Source organism: Cetorhinus maximus, chromosome 9 (genome assembly GCF_964194155.1).
Source record: "Cetorhinus maximus chromosome 9, sCetMax3.hap1.1, whole genome shotgun sequence".
In the NCBI taxonomy this organism is placed as follows: domain Eukaryota; kingdom Metazoa; phylum Chordata; class Chondrichthyes; order Lamniformes; family Cetorhinidae; genus Cetorhinus; species Cetorhinus maximus.
The window spans coordinates 15,310,368-15,332,809 of NC_135887.1; the positions used below are offsets into that span (position 1 = coordinate 15,310,368).

Below are 22,442 nucleotides of genomic sequence, written 5' to 3' on the forward strand. Positions count from 1 at the left end.
GAAGTTTCACTACCTCCAGCTGTGACTCACTAGCGTCAGGTTTCACTTCCAACTGTAGATGCTGCGCTGTGCTTTTAATTATATCTGATTTCCTAGCACCCACAGGTAACCCCGATTTTAACTTATCTGCCAACTCAGTTAACTTACTTTTGGTTATTTTCTCCAACCCAATCAGAGTTATCTCTTGTACTCCCAGACAAGTCTTAGCAATTGCCAAAACCATCCAACAGTCTCACCACTTCTAAAATACCTCACCAACTCCTGAATTCAAAGTAGTGTTCTCGTACTCATAACCTTAAGATTCAACAGTTTCAAACCAATCAAGGAATTAGAAATATTTTTATCCCGCAACAGCCCCCAATTGTTATAACCCAGCAGTTTGGAAAAGCTGAGTTATTTAAAAATCCCAGAGGAAAACTTTAAACAACTGTCATAACCTATATTTTTAAGTGTTATGTTTGAGATGCAATTCTAAATTCAGGAATCAAACCACCTGTTCTTGAGAGATTTTTTATTAAACTAAATGAAACATTTTATTAAATTACAACACATTAAACACATATGCATGGCTACAAATCACTACTACCATAACTTTTAACAAGTTCCCAAACTAATTTTCATTAAGGCAATAGCAACCCATAAACTTCAAGCAGACACCAGGCAAAGCATTTTCACTTTACAAATTCAAAATGAGGTTCCTTTCATTTTGGTTCTTGTGGAGACAGTTGTAAGCTTACAACTGCTTTGATCTTACATTGCCTCTGCCCTGCACATACACAAGTGCTGTCTGTTATACCCAACACAGCTCATTGAATGTAAATTCTCATTGTATCACTAGTCCCTTTGAACTCCACCTCTTCTAACAATAAAGCCCCTTTCATAGTACCAATTTTATTAGTAATATAAACATATTGCTTGCTCTTTGCTAGCTAGGTGCCAGATTTCACCACCCTTCTTGAATGCTCTATTCAAAAAAAATGCAAATACATTCTACCTCTCTTACATCTCAAAACTAGTAAATATCAAAGCACCCAGGCTAGTTGGCTTTAATCCAATTAATACACACCCACAGACTAAACCTCTATTTTAAAAGAAAAATAATTCCCAATAATATACATTAATAGCTACATGACAATGCTGCGCTCTCCACAATCTGGCACTGGCAAGGGGGGACCTACTGGAGGAAGGGGATCTTGATGCAGCTCAACGGGCCACAGATGATGAGTCCAGTGGTGAGTCCAAAGATGAGCACGGTGAAGAGAACACTGAGGGCATGGAGCCAAACCTTGGTAACCTCCAGGGAGGCAGGGACACCAGGGACACCTTGATCCAATGCTCCTTCAGCTAGGCTACTGAAGATCAGCTTCAAACGCATGCCAGGTGTGCCTCCTCCATCCTGGATGTCTTAAAGACCCTTTCATTTGAACAGAAAGAACACTCAGCACCTCTGCAAAAAGCTCAGAGCCACGTACGTCCAGCATTACATACTGTTGTACCCTGCACCAATAAAACAAAAAGGTGGAATATACTCAGACCATGACGATAAAAACAAAATTTATATCGTTTTGACAATAACAGACTATTTACATCAACTCTTCTGGCCTTAAGTCCCAGACCAGTATACGTTAATTAAACATAAATGAACATAAAATCACCCATAACTTGTACCTATGATGCTCACGGTGCCTTTAACTTATGCTTACGAGTGCTACATCTAGGTGCTCCCCCCTCGCTGGCACCAGCATTGGAGACAGCCTGCTAACCCTGCTGCCTTGTTGGCCTTGATGACCTTGGCGGTTATCCTCGGGCCAGTGGAGCCTGTGCTGACCCAGCCTGGGAAGAAACGGCCAGTGCCACAGCTGGCATCTCCCCTGTCACTGCAGCCTCATCAGATGCTGCAATCACTGGCAGAGGGGCAGAGGAGCTGCCATTGTCATCTGGAGCACCCTGAGGAGCCCGCGGAGATAACAGGCAACTCGTGTGCCAACATGAGGTCACTGTGGTCCTCCCTGCGCACCACTGATGGACGGGCACCTAGTTGGGATACTGGGTGCCTTGTCCATCTCCCACACTGACACTGACTGCCTGAGGTCAGTGACTGTGTGAAGGGTTGTAGGTCCGAGTGCAACCCCAGTAACCCTTCATTCTGTCCCTGAAGCTGCCTCTCCATGAAAGTCACCTCTCTCAATGGAGGAGGCAGTGCGCTCACCCATGATGGTCAATGCAGTGCTCACACTCCGCAAGGACTCCTCCACAACAGAGACCATGCCACGCATACCCTCATGGATCTCCACCAGATCCTCCCGCACATCTCGCTGGACATCCAGTATCTGCAGCCTAATGGACGACTCCAGAGGTTCATCATCAGCCTTTAACTGAGCATCATCCTGGTTTCCAGCAGTCCTCCGACTGCGGGTTCCCTGGGCACTCTCTGCCTCCGCCTGCACCTCAAATGATTGTGAAGTGCCCTCATCAATGTGCACTGAGATACTAGCTGCCAATCTAATGTCCACCGAGGAGCCGGTTTCTGCGCTGGTGCCTCAGAGAGCGTGTGTGACGCAGGTGATAGTGAAACCCGGTGGTCCTCTGGCATCAGGAGTGGACCTTCGGGGTCTGCAGATGGGATACCTGCTGGCAAACCTAAAATGGAGATGAAGGAAGTGTCATTAGTTAAAGTCATCACACTGTCACTGTGCATGACAGGCACCCTGGTGAGACAATGGAGATCTGCATCACGGTACCAGCATCTTCCAATGATCAATGGCAACGCAAGGTTTGAGGCTCGCATCAATGATGAGACTGCACTAGAATGGCTGTACAATCCAAAAGTCTCACCTCTGTGCACTGCAATCTTACCTTCGTCTGGCACCCCCGCCTCTCCACACTTGGTTGCACAGGGAATGTGCCAGCTCTCCAGATCCAGGGCATCTTGCTCGAACCGGGAGAGCATCAGCAGGTTGGGCAGGCTTCCACCTGTATGAGCCCTCTCGGCTTGGTTATGGCTCATCTTCTTCTGAAACAACAGAGGATCATTGATTAGTCCACTGTCTACCTGCAGTGCCATTGCAGCCTGGCCAACCCCAGCTAAGGAACACCTCGCAGGGCACATCCACGTCGTAGCCCTCGAGCTGCAAGGCGCTCAGTCCAAGCAGTCAGGGCTCACCCCCTTGGCCAGCTCCGGCGCCATTGAACAGTTGGCACTCAGACTCTAGCACCCCTGAGCTCCACAGGGGGACGGCCACACCTTAACAATTCTGCACACTGATCCATGCCAACATGGCACTCACCCTTCCTGAGTGCAGCAGGTCATTGAAGCGCTTCCTGCTCATGTCGTACCACGTCATGGCTGCTCACCCGGGCTGCCACCTCCACCCATCCCCTCTTTGTGAGGCAAGGTGGCCTCCTCCTCCCATCACTGGGGACAAGGATGTGCCTCCTGGCAGCCACCTCCTCCAGCAGGACCGTGAGGCACTCATCCGAAAAGCGTAGGGCTGAGTGCCCACCCGACCTGCCCTCCCGCCTGACATTTGCTGCCGCACTTGAGTGCACCTTCAGACCAGCAGGCAGACGTCCTTCCCTGGTGGCCTTTCTGGGGTTGCCTGGGCCTTCTTTATACCAGCTGCCGGGTCACCATTGGACCTGGCGGCAAACAAGCCCCCGCCCCTAATCAGCCCTTCCCAGCCAGTGACGAGCCGCGTTTCACGCTGGGCGGGCCTTAATTGGCCGCCAGCATGAAATCACCGTCGGGGCTCGATCACGGGTATCGGGCGGTTTCGCAGCCGCTCCTGGGCCCACCCGTTGCCCCGCCCGACGAGGGCAAAACCCTGCCCCAGTTGAAAGCCTACCTCCTTGGCGGAACACCTAGAGTGCTGCATTGGACATCCATTCGGAGTGATCAACCATCCCAGGTTTTCCAGGACTATCCCATAATTTGGTGTTTTGTCACAAGTCCTGAGTAAGGCCTCCCCTGGATGCGATTTGCGCTGGATTTTTTCTCCTGGACCAGTCTTTCCATCTGCATCTGCTTCGTGGCACGTTGATGATCCGTGACCAGGGCTGTCGGGCTGTTCGAGCCGGCAGTATCGTGCAAAGTACAAGGACCATCTGGCCAGCCTTCAGCACCTCTACTCTCAAACTCTCAAAATACTGTTGCCTGGCAAGCACCAGCCCCCTCTGTGCTCACAGGTACCCAAGCAACAACACCCCCCCCAACCCCCCAACCTCCTCAACCTGCTCAACCCCATCACCATGGCCATTTCAAAGCGTCCTTCATTTTTTCAATTGAGAGTTGGTCCCCTCTGGCTTGATGGGCCATGTAAATGTAAACCCTAAAAAACACGTCTACTGTCAGTGAAATTACCCTGTGAAATTGAATTAACAATCTGATTCAGCATGAACACAACATATGGCTTAAAAACGAAAGCTATACTACAGGATCAGAGCTGTATTCTCCACAGAATTGGTATCCGGAAACATCATTGGGTAACTAAGGCAATCAACGCTTTGAATTTGGCTTTTGAAGTATTTTACCCAAAGTTTCATTTTCTGATTCTATGGTCCTTTCTCTTTATCATGTCTTTTCCAAATAAATGCTGGGCAGTAATCATTGACACTATGCTCTATCTGTCTCTTCCTAAACTAGAGTATCATCGCTATTGGCACACTTATGAAGACTGGTACTATGGCCGACTTGATCCTGAAGAGATTCACGAACATCAGACACCTGATAATGACGTCTTTCTGCATATCTCAACGGTGAGTCCATTTCTTCCCACAGAGGACAGTTGATAAGAACAAATAAGGGCTCTATATCCATGCCTTAGTTACCTCTTGACTATTCCAATGCTCTCCCAGCTGGTCTTCCTCCTTGTACTCTCTAACTTGAGCTCATCCAAAATTCTGCTGCCTGTCTCCTAAATCACACCAGGTCTCGTTTGCTCATCACCCCTGTGCTCACTGTTCTATATTAGCACATCAAGATTTTAAAACTTTCATCCTTGTTTTAAAATCCTCATCCCTCTATAGCGGTGTAACTCCCACCAGCCTTCGAACCATCTGAGATCCCTGTGCTCCTTCGACTCAGGCCTTTTGCACATCCCCAATTTTCATCGTTCCATTCATGCCTTTAGCTGACTAGGCCCTAACCTCTGGAATTCCCCCTCTAAACATCTCTGACTCTCTACAACCCTTTCTCCTTTAACCCACCTATTGACCGAGCTTTAGGACACTTGCCTTAATGTCTCCTATTTGAAAACACTCCTATAAAGTGCCTTGGAATGTTTTAATATGCTAAAAATGCTAAATACGTGCACATTGCTGTTATGTTTGAAAACTTGAAAACAATTTAAAGCTTTATCAAGTTATGCATACTTAATTAGGCCACAAGCTGAAACAGAGGCATTACCCTGGTCAACAAATCCTAAAATGAGGGGGGACTAAATTCAGTAGTACCCAAAAAGGTCAGGGATCATGATGCCCAATTAACCCATGCCCATCGATTGCACTGCAGGCAGCACAGCAACTTCATGCTGTTTGCTCATTTAAGTGATTTCAGCATCCAGCTAGTGCTAATTGAACTGTTGATTGGCTGGACATGTCACTTAAAGCCAGTAGTTCTCATAGCTTTTTGGTTGGAGGAGTTTTCAAATGGATCAGTAGCCAAAGCTCCCCACCCCCCCAAAATTATGAAAGTGCTACATGTAGAGAGTGCTTTAATAATGGGCTTTTAAGAAAACAGCTATTTATTTTCAGATTTCAGTGTGTGCCTGTTTGTCACTGCAGAGCCTGTCTATCCTTGGAATGATGTTTGACAATGATGCTTTTGTAAATGATTGAGGGCTATTTTACCCAATCAACGCTCTCCAGCAATTGATCTCTCACCAATCAGAAAAAGGGGTGGGATCATTTTGTGGCTCTTTAACAACAACAATAACCAACTGTATTTATATAACATCTTTAACATAATAAAATGTTCCAAGATGCCTCACAAGACACTTACAAAGCAAAATTTAACACAGAGACACATGAGATATTAGGGCAGATAGCCAAAAGCTTGCTCAAATAGGTAGATTTTAAGGGGTGTCTTAAAGAGGGAAAGAAAGGCAGAGAGGTTTAGGGTGGAGATTCTCGAGCTCAGGGCCTAGGCAGCTGAAGACTTGGCCATCAATGATGGAACAATTAAAATTGGGGGTGCTCAAGAAGCCAAAGTTAGATGAACTCAGATATCTATGAGGGTTGTGGGGCTGGAGGAGATTACAGAAATAGGGAGGGGTGAGATCTTGGAGGGATTTGAAAGCAAAGGTGAGAATTTTAAAACCGAGACATTGTTTAACCAGGAGCCAAAGTAGGTCAGCGAGCACAAGGGATGATGGTTAACTCGAACTTGGTCTGCGTAAGGGCAGCAAAGTTTTGGATGATCCCAAATTTATACGGGTAAAATGTGGGAGGCTGACCAGGAGTGGGTTGGAGCAGTCAAGTCTAGAGGTAACAAAAGCATGGATGAGGGATTTTAGAGGCAGGGGCAGAAATAGGCAGCCTTGGTGATGGCATGAGTATGTGCTCGGAAGCTCATTTCAGGGTCAAACATGACACCAAGTTTGCAAAATTGGCAGGGTAGTGGAGAGGACACAAGGAGGCTGCAAAGGGATGTAGGTTGGTTAAATGAGTTGGCAAAGACCCGGCAAATGGAGTATAATATGGGAAAGTGTGAAATTGTCCATTTTAGGAGAAATAAAAAAAGGAGCATATTATCAAAATAGTGAGAGATTGCAGAGCTCTGAGATGCAGAGGGATCTAGGTGTCCTAATGCATGAATCGCAAAAAGGCTAGTATGCAGGTACAGCAAGTAATTAGGAAAGTTAATAGAATGTTATCATCTATTGCGAGGGGAATTGAATACAAAAGTAGGGAGGTTATGCTTCAGTTATGCAGGGCATTGGTGACACCACATCTGGAGTACTGGAGTATTGGTCTTATTTAAGGAATGATGTAAATGCGTTGGAAGCAGTTCAGAGAAGGTTTGCTAAACTAATACCAGGAATGAGCAGTTGTCTTATCAAGAAAGACTGGATAGGCTAGGCTTGTATATGCTGGAGTTTAGAAGAGTTAGAGGCAACCTGATTGAAACATATAAGATCCTGCGAGGTCTTGACAGGGCTGATGTGGAGAGGATGTTTCCTCTTGTGGGAGAAATTAGTACTATGGCCACTGTTTAAAAATAAAGTGTCTCCCATTTAGGAGAGAGATGAGGAGAATTTTTTTCTCTCAGAGGGTTGAGAGTCTTTAGAATTCTCTTCCTCAAAGGGCGGTGGAAGCAGAGTCTTTGGGCAGAATTCTCCCATCCTGCCTGTGGCAGGTTTCATGGCAGACAGGATGGGAGAATCCAGCAGGAGGCAAAAAAATCAGAAACCCGCTGTTGTAAAAATAGGTCACAATTCTCCCGATGGTCTTTTCATGACAGGTCGGTTATTTTGCCAACTAGTGGCGCAAGTGCCGTTTGTATTCATTAGCATGTCATGAATGCTCATTAAAACAGCTGCTCGCTGGAATCTTGCCACACCTTCCAATCTCCTGCCATGTCAGCGGGAAACTACATTGGTGTCAAACCCGTTTGAAAAGGGGTGGCATGCACAAGTCAGACCTCAGTTTGCTGGTAACTTCGAGGTGAGTGGAACATACCTGCCATAGCGTGGCGCCGGTCTTGTTGCGATGAACGCCACTCTGCTGGGGCTGACAGTTCGGACTGCTCCTTCTCTTTGCTTTCATTATCCTGAGGAACACCCCTGTGCTGTGGCACTCATGCAGGCCTCCACTTTCAGAGACTAGCACTTCAACGGGGGGTGGGCTGGGAGGTGAGGGGTCAGACTGACAAACACAAAGGGGAACAATGGGGAGGGAAGGCTGTGGAATGGCAGTCAGGGGGAAGGGTGAACACAAGGGGGGTCCTTCTGAGATCGCCCTCTAACCTTTTGTTGCTGCTGGAGTGAACAGGTGTCTGCTTAGAAAGAAAGGAGAAATACCACCTTGCAATGAAAGCCACTTAAAGCCAATGGCTTCATTAACACTGTTAAAGGGCTACTCAGAAATCAGTGGCTTCACATCGCAATCATTGCATCTCAAGTGTAACACATAGGAGCGTAGAATTTGGGAATGCAGGCAATAGTGAGGGAGACACAGCTGTATCACATATGTCATTCCATTATTGAAGGCCTGTCACATGTTTACCAGATGTGACACTCCTAATGGAACAAAGGGCATCCACTCATTGACCATGAGCAACTGATTGGTCATTAATATGCCACATCAGAGATTGGAGTAGAGAGCTGGGATGGGTCAATCATCTCACTTAAACTTTAGCATCCCACGCAGGGCTCAAGATGTTACATCTGTGATGCCATCTTGATCACCTCAATGTCTGTGCTGGTGTCTCAGGGACAAGGCGGCATCAACCAGCAAGTAAGTAGGGCAGGAAAAGCTATGAACCCTTATAGTCTCCAAACGTGTCATCTCCTGAGCTTTACTTTCTTGCCCCTTAAATCATTAATGCCTTCAATTTTCCCTTCAGAAAGAAGGCAAAAGCAGATATGGAATCAGGGCTCAGTGTTGCCTTTGTCAGGGTCCTAATGCAATGGAGGAGGCGAAGGAGGGAGAGGTGACTCCGCTCGCAGCTCCAGCAGGAGGGACATGGTCGGAGCCCGAGCATGAACAGGGGGGTCAGGAGGAGCGACCCAGGCAAGTGGGGCGACTCGCCAGACCTAGGGCTTATTGTCCAAGAGTCTCCCATTTACAGATAAACGAGAGGCAATGCCGTGCACGTCTGTGTTTGTCCCGAGCTCTGGTACATCACATATGCCACATTCTTCATGAAGACCTGAAGCCACGTGGAGTTGGAGGGTATCCTCTGCCAGTGGCTTTGAAGGTGACCGCTGCACTCAATTTCTTGGCCTCTGGTTCTTTCCAAACATCAACAGGCATCCTGCATGGCATCTCTCAGTCCACAACACATCGATGCATAAAGGAGGTCACAGGTGCCCTTTACAGAGAAGCCCATCATTATGCCAGGTTTACTCTGGACGAAGATAGCCAGGCTGCGAGATCCACCGGCTTCGCCATCATAGAGTGCAGGATGCAGTAAACTGCACCCATGTGGCTACCCGGGCTCCATGGCAGCAGGCCCTAATGTTTATAAACCACAAGGGCTACCATTCCATCAATGTGCAACTGGTGTGTGATCATCAGAAGCACATACTGTACGTCTGTGCACGGTACCCTGGGAGTTGCCATGATTCCTACATCCAGGTCACTCCCTGAGATTTTTGAGGGGCCATTACATCTGCAGGGATGGCTGCTTGGGGATAATGGGAACCCACTGAAATGCTGGCACCGGTGTGTCGCCCTCAGTCATTCCGAGGAGAGATACAACACTGCTCACATGTCCACATGCTCCCTTGTAGAGCAGACCATAGGGCTTCTGAAGATGCGTTTCAGATGCTTGGACCACTCAGGTGGTTCACTCCAATACACTTCGACACGATTTCCCGCATCATCGCAGTGTGTTGCGCCCTTCACAATCTGGCTACGCAAAGGGGTGACCCCCTGCCGGAGGATGACCTGGAGGATGAGAGCTCATCAAAGGATGAAGATCTGGAGGCCCAGGAACCTCAGGATGCTGCTGAGGGTCAGTATGAGTGCGATCACGCCATGGAGGAAGGAAGATATGGGCGACGTGCCCAAGATACATTAATCACTGACAGGTTCCAGGAAGAGTAAAGTCATGAGGGAATAGGGCCACAACTTTCCTAACCCTCAATACCATCTTCTTTAAGCTCAGGGGATATCTACCCACTTACAGTGAGAACGAGTCCCTGCCTCATGAATCACCAAGCCATGATCTTTGCTTTGGTCGGTGGGGCCCTGTGAGTGAGCTCACTCTGGGAACTGAGAGCCCACTTAGGAACAAGATTGATGCGAAAGAAGACTTGAAGCCTTTGCCACCATCTAATTTTGCAAATACTGCTGCGACTGAGATGTGGACATGCCTATGGATCTCCTCCTCCTGTGCATGTCTTTTCTTCTGCCACTACCACTGAGGAGGCACATATACTGCTAGATTATCAATGCTGATGAGCTGCCCTTGTTCAATGGTGTTCTTTGAGGAAGATGAGGGAAAAACGCTTACATCACACACTTCCAATAAAAATTTAAACACATCTCCCTGACATCACACAGGGGTGCAGATACTAGTTCAACTGATGTTGACATCACAGGAATGTGAGTCTCACAGTGGGACACTATCACTGAGTGGGAGGAAGGCAAAATTTTGAAATAAGAGGACTCCAAAGTACAAAATCACAACGCCTTCAGTTGACTGGAACATTCACATAACCATCAAATGTGTTAACAAAAAGTTCAATGTAGTTACACGTCTAGCACACCCATGACCCAAAAGTGACATCAATTTTTCTTAACTTTCCTAACTCTAGCGCTGTGCTTGGGTGCAGCCCCAATATCTGCAGCAGAGGTGGAGGCAGCCTGCTGAGTGCTACGGCCTGATGTCTGTGATGACCTTAGCAGACAACCTCTGGTGGCCCATGGCTTGGAAAGCCTTGGCCTGATAAGGGTCACTAGCTCAGGGGCAGAAGTGCCCTCGGGGGCCTGAGAAGCTGGAGTGGATGGAGTAGCAGGCAGAGGGGGCTGTGGGCAGCTGCACACCCTTGGCGTGTCTTGAGAGGAGGCCCCCAGGGTGTCCGGCTGATGCTCAGCCTCCCTATGGGTGTCCGAGGGCCCCGCACCGCCTCCTGCAGGAGACGGTGCACTCGTCTCCATGTCGCCTACATCCTGATGGTGCCCACCGGGGTGTGTGGCCATGGAGTGCAGGGCCGAGCACAAATCTGGCAAGACCTGCGGGACAAAGGTCTCCATGGTGGTTGCCAGCCTTTCCACGGTGAACTCGAGGCGCTCGCATGTCAGGGCCATGATATCTGGACTCCTCCATTGTTCGTTCTAGTCTGCTGAGTTGCTGCCGAATCACTGCCTGATGTTCCACCGCCTGTCGTTGCATCTCCAGCGTAGATTTGATGGCCACTTTCAGAGGGTCATCATCTGGCTCAGACCGAGTGGGTCGTTGGTCTTTAGCAGCCCTCCAAGTGCCGGAGACCTGGGCTATCTCTGCCTCCGACTGATGCGGGGATGTGTCAGTGAGGTGTTCCCCAGAAAGCAAGCCCAAGCCTAATCCACACCTGTACCCCACCGATGTGTGTGTCTCTGAGCTGGTGGACTGTGCGTGTGAGGGTCGTGACGGTTCTTCTACAGCTTGCTCCTCGGGAAGGTGGTGCTGGACTGGCTTGGGGACCTTGATGTGCTTGTGCCTAGAAAATAGAAAAGAGAGTTTCAGTTAATGAGCATGAGCTAGACAAGGCTGCATGTGAGTCACTGTGAATGTCAGGATTTGGTGAGGTGATGGAGCTGGGATCCGCACTAGGTTGGTTGGAGAGGCCGATCTCCCCTTCCCCACAAGAACGACCATGTCGTCCCCAGCCAGCTCGGCTGCAGCCTCCTCGAATTCACTGAGGGCGAGGATGTCGGACGTCCCTTCCCCGGTCTGCGCTCTCTCACGCCCACTGTGCACCAGCTTGGGCTGTATGAAGAAGAAAGAAAGGCATGTGATGAGGAGAGACATTGGGTGAGATGTATTTCCCTTGTGTGTGGTGAGCCCTCCCCAGAAGAGCCAGAGAATGGAGTGTGAGCAACGTGACAGATGGGATGATGGTGATGTGAATGATTCGGTGAGAGAACGATGGTTGGAATGTCCCCCCCGCTAATGGTTGTGTGAAACCTCTGAAGGGAGTAGCCGTTTGAGTGCTTGATGCCATGATGAGAGTTGATATTGGAGAGTGTTGAAGGATGACGTACCCTGACGGTGCAGATGAGATCATTCATCCTCTCCCTGCACTGGGTGACACTTTGGGTGTGGGCATCAGCCGCGCTGACCTGCTCCGTTACGGTGTCCCAGGCCGGAGAGGTGAGGCTGCTGTGCTTCCTGCAGCCATCTGTGGGGTAGAGCACGTGCCGTAGTTCCTGAACCCCTCTGACCAAGGCCTGGAGGGCCTGGCGGGTGAAGCGGGTTGCAGACTTCATCCTGAGGCTCTCGGCCTTTCTCTTATGGGCTGCGGACATCTCTAGTGGCCTGGGGAGAAGGAGATTGTGTGTTGGACTGGCGTTTAAATATGGTGCCCAGACCTTCGAACCCACCAGCTGACAGTGGGCGGACGAATCAGCTCCCGATCCACCAGGTGATTCGGAGTGAAATGTGCCTCTGCATAATTAATGAGGCTCCAAGCGCAGAATCGGGTGTGAGTTGCCATCATTACGGACGGTGGGCTGGGCACTGCCGAAACCACCCTCCACCGCACTTGGTTTCATTTTGGGAGAATTCCATCCTGTGTATCTTTGTAAGGCAGAGGTAGATAGGTTCTTGATAAGCAAGGGGGTGAAAGATTATCAGGGGTAGGCAGGAATATGGAGTTGAGGTTACAATCAGATCAATTGCGATCTTTTTGAATGGCAGAGGCGGCTCGAAGGGCAAAATGGCCTATTTCTGCTCCTATTTCTGTTCGTACATTTGTATGTTCACATGAACAGTCTGAATCAGCCTAAAACAGTTGCCAAGGAGAAGGATGGAGTTGGTAGCTAGGGAAGGGGGTTCTTAGTGGGGACCAAAGAACAATGGCTTTGGTCTTCCCATTATTAAATTGGAGCTAATTTATGCTCATCCACTACTGGATGTTGGATAGCAGCCTGATAATTTAGCAACAATGGAGGAGTTGTGAGAGATGGTGGTGACTTGGAACTGGGTGCCATAAGCATACATGTGAAAACTGATGCCGTGTTTTCAAATGATGTTGCCAAGGGGCTGCATGTAGATGAAAAATAGGAAGAGCCCAAAGATCGATCCTTGGTGGACACCAGAGATACCGGTGCGTGAGTGGGAAGAGAAGCCATTGCAGGTGATACTCTGGCTATGATTAGATAGATAAGAATGGAAGCAAATGAGAGCAGTCCCTCCCACCCAGCTGGACAGTGGTGGAAAGGCATCGGAGGAGGTTGGTGTGATCAACCATGCCAAAAGCTGCAGACAGATCAATAAGCACCACTTACCTTTATCACAGTCACATAGGCCCAGAACCTCCGATCTCCAGATGGGGGTAACCCCCCAAGATGTGTTGGGGGACCCGTCAGAAGTCCCCATCCACTGACGATGCAGGAATTGCCCGGGATGTTTGGGCTTCCGACGGGTAATTTCCCTGCGTCTGGAACCCTCCAAAACTCTGAGTTAGAGTCAGAGACTTCGGATGGTAATGGGTTACTTACCAGAATAGTTGCCCAGGAAAAGTTAGAAGTCTTAAAATAGTTCTAATACTTGGGTAACTATACTACTGACCCCCGAAGTCCCCACTGGACCCCCTGACCACCCAACTACCCCCACTGAGCCAACAACCCCCTAACTCCTTGACCCCCTCCACCCACTTACCAGCCATCCTATTCCCCCACCCGCTCACCTGCCACCCTAACCCCTCACCCGCTCACCTGCCACCCTAACCCCTCACCTACTCACCTGCCACCCTAACCCCTCACCCACCTACCTGCCTCCCTAACCCCTCACTCACTCACTTCCCACCCTAACCCCTCACCCACCTACCTGCCTCCCTAACACCTCACACACTCATTTCCCATCCTAACCCCTCACACCTACCTGCCTCCCTAACCCCTCACTCACTCACTTCCCATCCTAACCCCTCACCCACCTACCTGCCTCCCTAACCTCTCACCCACTCACTTCCCACCCTAATCCCTCACCCACCTACCTGCCACCCTATACCCTCACCCACTTACCTGCCTCCCTACCCCCTTAGTATTTATCTGCCACCCTACCCCCTCACCCACCTGCCATTCTACCTCCTCACCCATCCACCACCCTACTCTGCCATCCACTTATCCGCCACTCTACCCCCTCACCCACCCGCCTCCCTAACCCTCACCCGCCCCACCTGAAACCCTACCCCTTACCCACTTACCTGCCACTCTACCGCCTCACCAATTACCTTCTCTTCAAAGTTTCTCAAAGTGGCTTAGGATATTTAAACTTACTAGAATATTGCAGCTAGTGCTGTAAGAAGGAGGCGTAGCTTGTCTTCCCCTGACGCCCCTGCACTATGAGGAAGGACTCCGAGAATAGGTACACTCCACATTTCTGAGGAGGCCCAGTTCAGAGGTTCAGGTGAGAAATGTGGATCTCAGACGCAAGGTAAGTAAATAGGAGTGGAATAGCAATCCGACAGTGATTGCCACTCCTTGGAAGGCTCAGCCCAAAGAATGTCATTTGTGACTTTAATAAGAGCCATTGTGGTGCTGTGGCAAGGGCAGAATACGGAGTTAAAAATCTATATTAATTATATGTATGTGTGTTTGCATATTACAATAATTAAAAATCAATTATAGATAGACGTACTTGCAGAGTTGTTTCCATTGGTTAAAACCTAAGCCTAGTTTTTAGAGTACGATTCTATCTATTCCTTTCCACTAATTGGGTGTTGATGTGTCATATGACTGATACATCAACAAATCAATAAATGGCAAATCTCTGTTTTTGTTTGGAGCTTTCCAGTCAGTCAGTGCGCAGAGTGGTGGAGCTTATCAAGGTTGGTTGGGAGGGGACAAAGGGGTTAATATTGGTACTACTAACAATTTATCGTTATTCAATTGGTCTCTGGTTAGAAACTTTTTTAATACATTATGACCTGTAACTTCTGGTGGAGTGGCAATTGAGTCGGATTGCCACTCCGCTCCTAGTTTCTCACCTTAAAATGAAGCCACTCCTACCTCGCCCAACCTTCCGACTCAGGCCGGATAAGATCTGTGTAGCGTAGCAGGTTCCCGTTGCCTACAGCCAAGGGCAGCTCAGTCAAAGGTAAGTAATACACACCCACTTTTTTATGGCACTAGATGTTACAAACAAGTAACTTTAAAGGTCCAGCCACTTTGACAAGCCAGGTAGAAGATAAGTGTATAAGGTAAGTGGGTAGGATTTGGGGTGGGGGGAGTTGGGTCAGGCCTGTTGGGAGTGGGGGTATCAGGTCAGGTTGGGTCTGAAGGGTAGGGAGGGAGGATCAGTTCGAGTCCAGTTGGGCCAGGGGTGCTGGATGTCGGGTTGGGTTTGGCCTAGGGGGAGGGTAGATGGGGGGTTTAGTGGGGGTGGGGGGAGTCCCATAGAGAGGTTTGGGGTAGGTCAGTGCTATAGCTAGCCAGAAGATAGAAGTTGTTTTAATTCTTCTAACTTTTTCTGGATAACTATTACTGGAAAACAGTCAACCATCCGAAGTTTGCGATTTAAATCGCATTATCAGATGGTTCCCGTTGCAGGGCAATTGCCCAAAGGAAGTTTGAACTTCTCAGGCAATTGTCGTACAATCCTTACCATGGAACATTCGGGGCAGGGGGTTCCCCAGCACAACTTTGGGGTATCCCCAGGATACACTGCCCTGGAGCTCGGACGTTATGGGCCTATGTTTCTTATGAAATTTGTGACAAAGGCATTTCATCTCTTTAACTCTCTGGAAATTCCCTAAGGTCCCCAGGGGTCCACAGACCCCAGTTTGAGAACGAGTGAGTTAAAGATAAGCTGCACTGTTTAAAGCTAGCCTGCAGCTCCTAATAGGGAGGTGAATTGTGGCTAGAGCAGGGGCTGGGAGTGGTGCAGGAAGTCACTCTTACCTGGAAAACATTGAAGAATGGCACACTATGGGAGAGAGCAGGTTCCAAGGTTCTTGAATGCTGCACTGGAGGCCTTGGTGAAGGCGGTGGAGAAGAAGGGAGATGTTCTGTATCTACAGGGGTCAAAAGACCCACCAGGCACATGTTCAAAAGGAGTTGGGGAGATAGCTATGGAAGTCAGTGCCAGGTGTCAAGCCCTGAGGACTGGATGCAGTGGCACAGACATTCAGTGATCTAACGCAAGTGATCAAGGTCAGTGAATGCATTACTAAAACATATTGCACACACTTCACTCTCTCTGAAGGGCCAGATGGAACATAACCAAAGGCAGCAGGAGCTAACCAGGGGAGTACAAGAGCATCTACATGTCCTGACCCCCAGTAAGGAAATGGTGCCTGCCATTATTCAAATGACCATTGCTGAAGCCATGGCCAGTGGTGGGAGTGAAAAAATCAAATATCTCCAGCTCCAGCCTGGAAGGAGCTAGGTACATAAAAACTCATTGCCATGTCACTTTCACAGCCACTGGTAATGCAGTCCTTCTGCTGCTCTGAGGTTGCAGTTGTGGCTGCAGCAGGTGACAGATTTTAGTGAGGACATCCTTACTGATGGGCAGACATTTCACACAATGCTCCTCGCCAAGTGTCAGGGAAGAGAATTGTCCCTTGAACACCGGGAACAGATATGGCCTCCTGCTGAGAACACTTCACAACAACCTCCTCCTCCATCTTCCATCAGCGTGTCCTGATCTGTGTGCCCTCTGCTTATTCTCCCAGTCATGCTGTATTCAAGGGGAATATATCCTTGTGCACTAATGCCTGGGAGCAACTAGTTTGTGCAGAAGTCTTGAATTCAGCAAAATCTCCTTTAGCACAAACCACACCACTTGCTGTAGGCTTTTGCAACTTTAAAGAGCTAAAGAGAGCAACAAACACTTGTAACATCAAAGCAACAGCCAGGAGAAATCAACCGGCAACTAATCTGTATGTAATCAATGTCCCCTTCAATAGCACTGATGGGGTCTTTCCTGCTACTGAACATATCTTCAGCTGTGCAAGGTAAAAAGAAGCTATTGGCTGGAGGGTTGGTAACACTGGTGTCACGTCAGCATTGCATGCTGACTGACACCATGATCTCCCTGCTCGCAATACTGGCAACCAGTCAGACCGCATGCGTTAATGCCTTCACCAATATGACAAACAGCGTGTTTCATCCCAAATACACCATAGATGCCATTTTGGAGCTCCACAAGCACTCATAGTGCCCTAAAAATGCACGCAAATTATCCCATTTTCTCACTCAGTAAGTCTACTGCGCATTTCTTGTTCCATCACATCTCTCCATTTCTTGTCTGGCACAGTTTCAGTATCATATTCAAATTTCTGAATCATACTTATAAATCAATACAGGGAAACTAAAGGTGCAATTTGAAATATACAGATAAACTCTATTGGATCAAAAAAAACCTGAGACAGATCTGACTGAGATTTTAAAACCCATTCACTTTGCGCAGAGTTAAAAATCAGGCTCTTGAGAATGTCTACCACCTTTTAATTGACTTTACCATTCAAAATTCAAAGGAAGACAAAGAAGGCTGGGGTCTAACTAGCAACCTGAATGAATGCGTCTCATGTTTGCTTGACAGCAATTAGACATTGGACCTTAAAAGGATTAAGCTTCACCTTAACAGTAAAATAATGGCATTACGTTGTATAATATTTTTGTTCTTATAAAACAGTGCATCAACTGACCTACTGTGAGCAATGCCATAGGAGATCTGCTAATATACTTCAAGAAATTCATATGAATCAAACCACTGTAGATTGGAACTGAGAATTAATTATGCCAAGCTGAACATGATTCTTATCACAAACCAAGCAATACTAAGGTTGAATCCTTCTCATGTTTGGAAAATATTTTACTGATCTGCAGGAAAGATCCCAGCCTACACTGGCAGGGCTTTGAATAGGATAAAAAAGAAGCTGCTGTGTTGGTTAACAGACTATATTTTGTCTCTTAGGTATATTCCTACACCCATGCCAACATGTGGACTGGAAGCCCTTGTCCACAAGAGGTGAATGCTTCCTTTCACTTTATAGATGGGATTGTCAACGGTGCAGCCTGGTATCCAATTGCTGGTAAAAAAAATACTTTTTTTGACAGCTAATTACAACTATTGTACAAAGATACTAACAGATTAAAATGGATGTCCAAGCTGCAGCCAATGGGCTACAGATGATATCCGAGCTCCTAGCAACCCAGCCCCCCAAGCTCAGGCAACTCAGTCCTTCCCCCACCATTTGTTCCTTTCTCCTTGTTGAATTTTGTGAGAATAGGGATTTGGAAAGGGCTGTTCTAACTCCATTAAGGACAAATCCTAAATCAGAACACCAAGTTCTGTAAATACCAACAGCTTCAGATATATGAAAATTAACAGGGACTTTAGTTTAAACCTATTTGTAGCCCCTAAGGTGTTACGTACACCCAGTGATGATGAACAAATGGAGACCCACAAGGGTGTGAATGAAAAAAGCGATCAGAAAAAAAAATTGACACTGAACCAAAGAAAGGGCTATTCAGAGGGGTGATTAAAAGCTTCATCAAGATACAAATTCAGCCAATGAAGTAGAGGAATGCAGGCTTGTCAGAGGGCTAAAAGGGAGTTGAAAGAAAATAATGTACTTGGATCAGGACCATGTACTGAAACTATGGGGTTTTCTGAACTAGGTGGACAGTCTTTCCTTGTTCCATTGTCCTTGGACATCTTGGTTGCAAAAGTCCATGGACTTCTGGCACACTTCCACTATAATCAGACAGGAATACTGGAGAATATCCACAAATGAGGCCCAGATCCTTGATAGAACAGGGCCTGACCTCTGCACTCGATTTCTAAGGAGCTTTGTTTGGAGTGAACCTCCATTAGAGGGGCACAAGTGGAACCTACCTGAGGTGTCCAGTCCTGGGTTATAGGCTGAACCATTCAATAAAACGGGAGCATATTTTTGGTTTCATGGTCTCCTTATAAAGGGGCATTCCAAGGCACCACAGGAGTGGGTGGGGCCTGAAGCTCCCTCCAGAGTGGCCAGTCTCCACCTCATTTTTCAACCTCCCAGGACTGGACAGAATACTGGACCATATCCAAATTAAGGAATCACCACCTGACCTCACAAACTCTGCCAGAATCTTCAGCAGAGGTTCCCAATGGGTTTCTATTTGTTTCCAGCCCATTTCCACCACTTTGTCTGAAAGTTAGTGAGGCCAAATAGGGAAAGCTGTAACGCATCTGCAGTAACTGACCAATCCTTCCTTTTCACAGGTAGCATGCAGGACTACAATTATATGTGGGGTCAATGTCTGGAAGTCACTCTGGAAGTGTCTTGTTGCAAATATCCCCCAGCGGAGGAGCTCCAGCATTTCTGGTGGGACAACAGAGATGCCTTGATTCAATACCTGAAACAGGGTCATTTAGGTAACAGTTTGGCAAAATGTTGAACTTTGTCTTTTTGAATACTTAGACCAATTGAGAAAAAAAAGTTGATTACCAGTAGTTTCTACAGTTGAAACAAATGAGAGAGGGCAATATTTATTAAATAAATAATGACATTTGGAAAGCTGGGGTACAGTTACAGAACTTATTAATAATCACCCTTTAGTCATTTGGTAGTACAGAACTTGAGTATTGCTGAAAAAATAGATTTTATTGAAGCTTCTTGTCTTGCACTCATCAGGACAATCACAAGAATACCAACATCAGGAGAAGCAACAACTTTATACCGTATGAGAAGAAAGTGCTGATTGGTTGGCAAATGGACTCTGATTGATAGAGGCGTTGCCATGGATTATCAGATCAGCCTTGATCTCATTGAATGGCAGAGCAGACCTGATGGGCCAAAGGCCTACTTCTGCTCTTACATCTTATGGTCTTAACCCTGGATATTCTTTGCATACCTCTGAAAAACATGATTGTGACCTAATAGAAATCTTTACATTTATTAATGGGTAATAAGATAGATGTAGTAAAGATGTTTCCACTTGTGGAAGAGTCCAAAACGAGGGGCCATAAATATCAGATAGTCATTAATAAATTCAATAAGGAATTCTGGAGGAACTCCTTTAACCAGAGAGTGTTGAAAATGTGGAACTCATGAGCACATAGTGTAGTTAAGTCAAATGGCATTGATATATTTAAGAGCAGCTCGATAATTATATGAGGGAGAAATGAATAGAAGGAAATGCAGATAGTGTTAGATGAAATAGGATGGGAGGAAGCTGGTGGGGCATAAACTGGCATAAACCAGTTGGGCTTTTGTCTCTTACTGTGCTGTTAATTCTCTGTAATGACAATTATGATGGCCCTCATAGCACAGAGGGGGATTCTCACTTGGCCGTCACTTCTTGCAGGTTGCATAATGGTAATGTTACTGGATTAGTAATCCAGAGGCCTAGACTATTGCTGCGGAGAAAGGTGTTCACATCCCACCCTGGCAGCTGGAGGAATTTAAATTCAATTAATTAACAAATCCGAAATAAAATGCTATTCTTTGTTAATAACGATCGTGAAACAACTGGATTTCTGTTAAAAACCCATCTGGGCTCACTTTGGGGGCAGAAATCTGCTATTCTTGCTGATTTGTTGTACATGTGACTCAAGGCCCACACCGACGTGGTTGACTCTTAACTGTCCTGTGAAGTGACCTAGCAAGCTACTCAGTTGTAGGTGGCTCCCCATCACCCTCTCAAGGGGAATTAGGGGTCAGCACTAAATATTGGATGGGCAATATATGGACTATAAAATGTGAGCTGAGCCAGCAGTGCTCACATCCCAAGAACAAATTTTTTTAAATCTTGTTTTGCGGATATGCCCTTGTGAGGCAGATATCTTTTGGCCTTAGACTGAGAATGCCTAAATGAGTTAAAAACCAACCAAAGTTCTAATATTCTATATGAAGCACAAAGCATTTTAAATGGTATTCTGCTTTCAGTAATATTGCTAAATAAACTCCAATCTCAATCAATCACACTAAGCTGTGGGAATTGTGGTTTTGTTCGAATCACGTCGCTTCTTAAAGACTGCAAGTGTGCGTTTGCACGTAACTGACTGCGTTACCCCATGTGACAGGTCAACTTTGTTGTTGACCAATTTTGGACTTTTAACAGCCAGTTTAACTGGGTTACACAAACTGGATGAGTTACTATTTCGTCAAAAAACGTATTAACAGTTCCTTAAAAACTAGACCTCAAGTTGCAGTTCAGACTATGTTCACTGACTGTGGTTCTTTGTGTATGCTTGCCAAGCAATTGAAGTTAGTTGACTGTAACAGACAGGGTTTGCTTGTGGCAAACATTAGTCAGATTTTATGACTTTACAACTTACTTGTATCAGCCTGCTGAGACCTGCTGACAATATATTTACCTAGCTCCTCCCAGAGCTCACTTGGTACACTTGTGTCCTATGTCTTGATTTATCAATTGACGTTTAACAGTAGTGTTTCATTTTCTTTAGTTGGGTGACTACTGGGCTTAAAATAACCCTGATCAAAAAGTCTAGACTCCAGCGTGGAATTGAGTCATGCCATGTTCCTGTGCTCGATCCTGAGTCTAAGCAGTCAACTGAGCCGAAAGCACAGGCACTATGATTGACTCTGGTGCCCAAGAGCGAAGAAAGGGAACTAATCAGCCAGGATTCCTATTCCAAATCACAACGCTTGTGAAAAATATAGATCAATGGGCATGGTAGGATGACAGAATTAGGCTTTGCTGCTGCTGCCTACTGGGATCTAATAAGTTGCCCACATTTGCACAAAGAGTATAGCACTCAGTATAGATGCTGAATAGTGGGCTGTTGCCTGTATAACTGCAATCCAGCACGTGAAGGAATTTGCAGATCTGGGAATAATAGTCATGACTGACTATGTGCCATTTAGTAATGTTAGAGGTTTGTAAAGAAATCCCCCGCTACCTGGACTCGGAATATGCATTGTGAGAGTAAATTCAAAAGGCAGCAAAATTTGTAGATCTGGCTTTACAATTAAATAAATATCTTTAAATTTAGTAGTGGGCGTACTACCTACTTTGACGCAAGGGAATGATAGCAATATTTATGACAGTGTGTAATATTTGCAGGTTACAATGTATTCAGTGTTGATAAAATATAGTGTTATTTAGATACAATTGGGCTCATTCAAACCCATGGGTGTTCCCAACTTCATATTATTAAGAAAAGAAAAACTGTGAAGTGCATAAAGAGATAAAGTTAACAAATAATAAAATTATAAGATCACTCATGGCCCCACTTACCTGTTTTCATCTTTCTTCTATATTTGCAGTTATTTACACGCTGGGACAACTGGAGTCAGGGTCTTAACTCTTAAGCTGCTACATCCAGTCGTGTTTTATCTCTGCCTTTTGGCCTATTTCGATCCCTTCCCCCCATCCCGCCCCCACTAGGGCTATCTGTACCTTTATTAACACATTCCTTAGATAATATCACCAGCTTCAACACCTCTTTGTCCTTTTGTCTATGACATCTTTTGGTTATCTCCACCTATCACTGGCCCTCTATCCAGCTCTACCTGTCCCACCCCCCTTAAACCAGCTTATATTTCACCCCTTTTCTATTTTTCCTTAGTTCTGTGAAGAGTCATACGGACTCGAAATGCTAACTGTGTTCCTCC

At 46.7% G+C, this 22,442-nt stretch overlaps 1 protein-coding gene across 1 annotated transcript in view; it reads left to right on the forward strand.

Annotated features, from left to right (window-relative positions):
* LOC144684401 (carboxypeptidase M-like) overlaps window positions 1-22,442 on the forward strand; it is a 105,361-nt gene that overhangs the window by 71,521 nt on the left and 11,398 nt on the right. Inside the window, exons 9-11 of the mRNA XM_078548131.1 lie at window positions 4,643-4,755; window positions 17,789-17,906; window positions 19,085-19,237. Of these exons, the coding sequence (XP_078404257.1) occupies window positions 4,643-4,755; window positions 17,789-17,906; window positions 19,085-19,237 (384 nt within the window). The remainder of the gene's footprint in view (window positions 1-4,642; window positions 4,756-17,788; window positions 17,907-19,084; window positions 19,238-22,442) is intronic.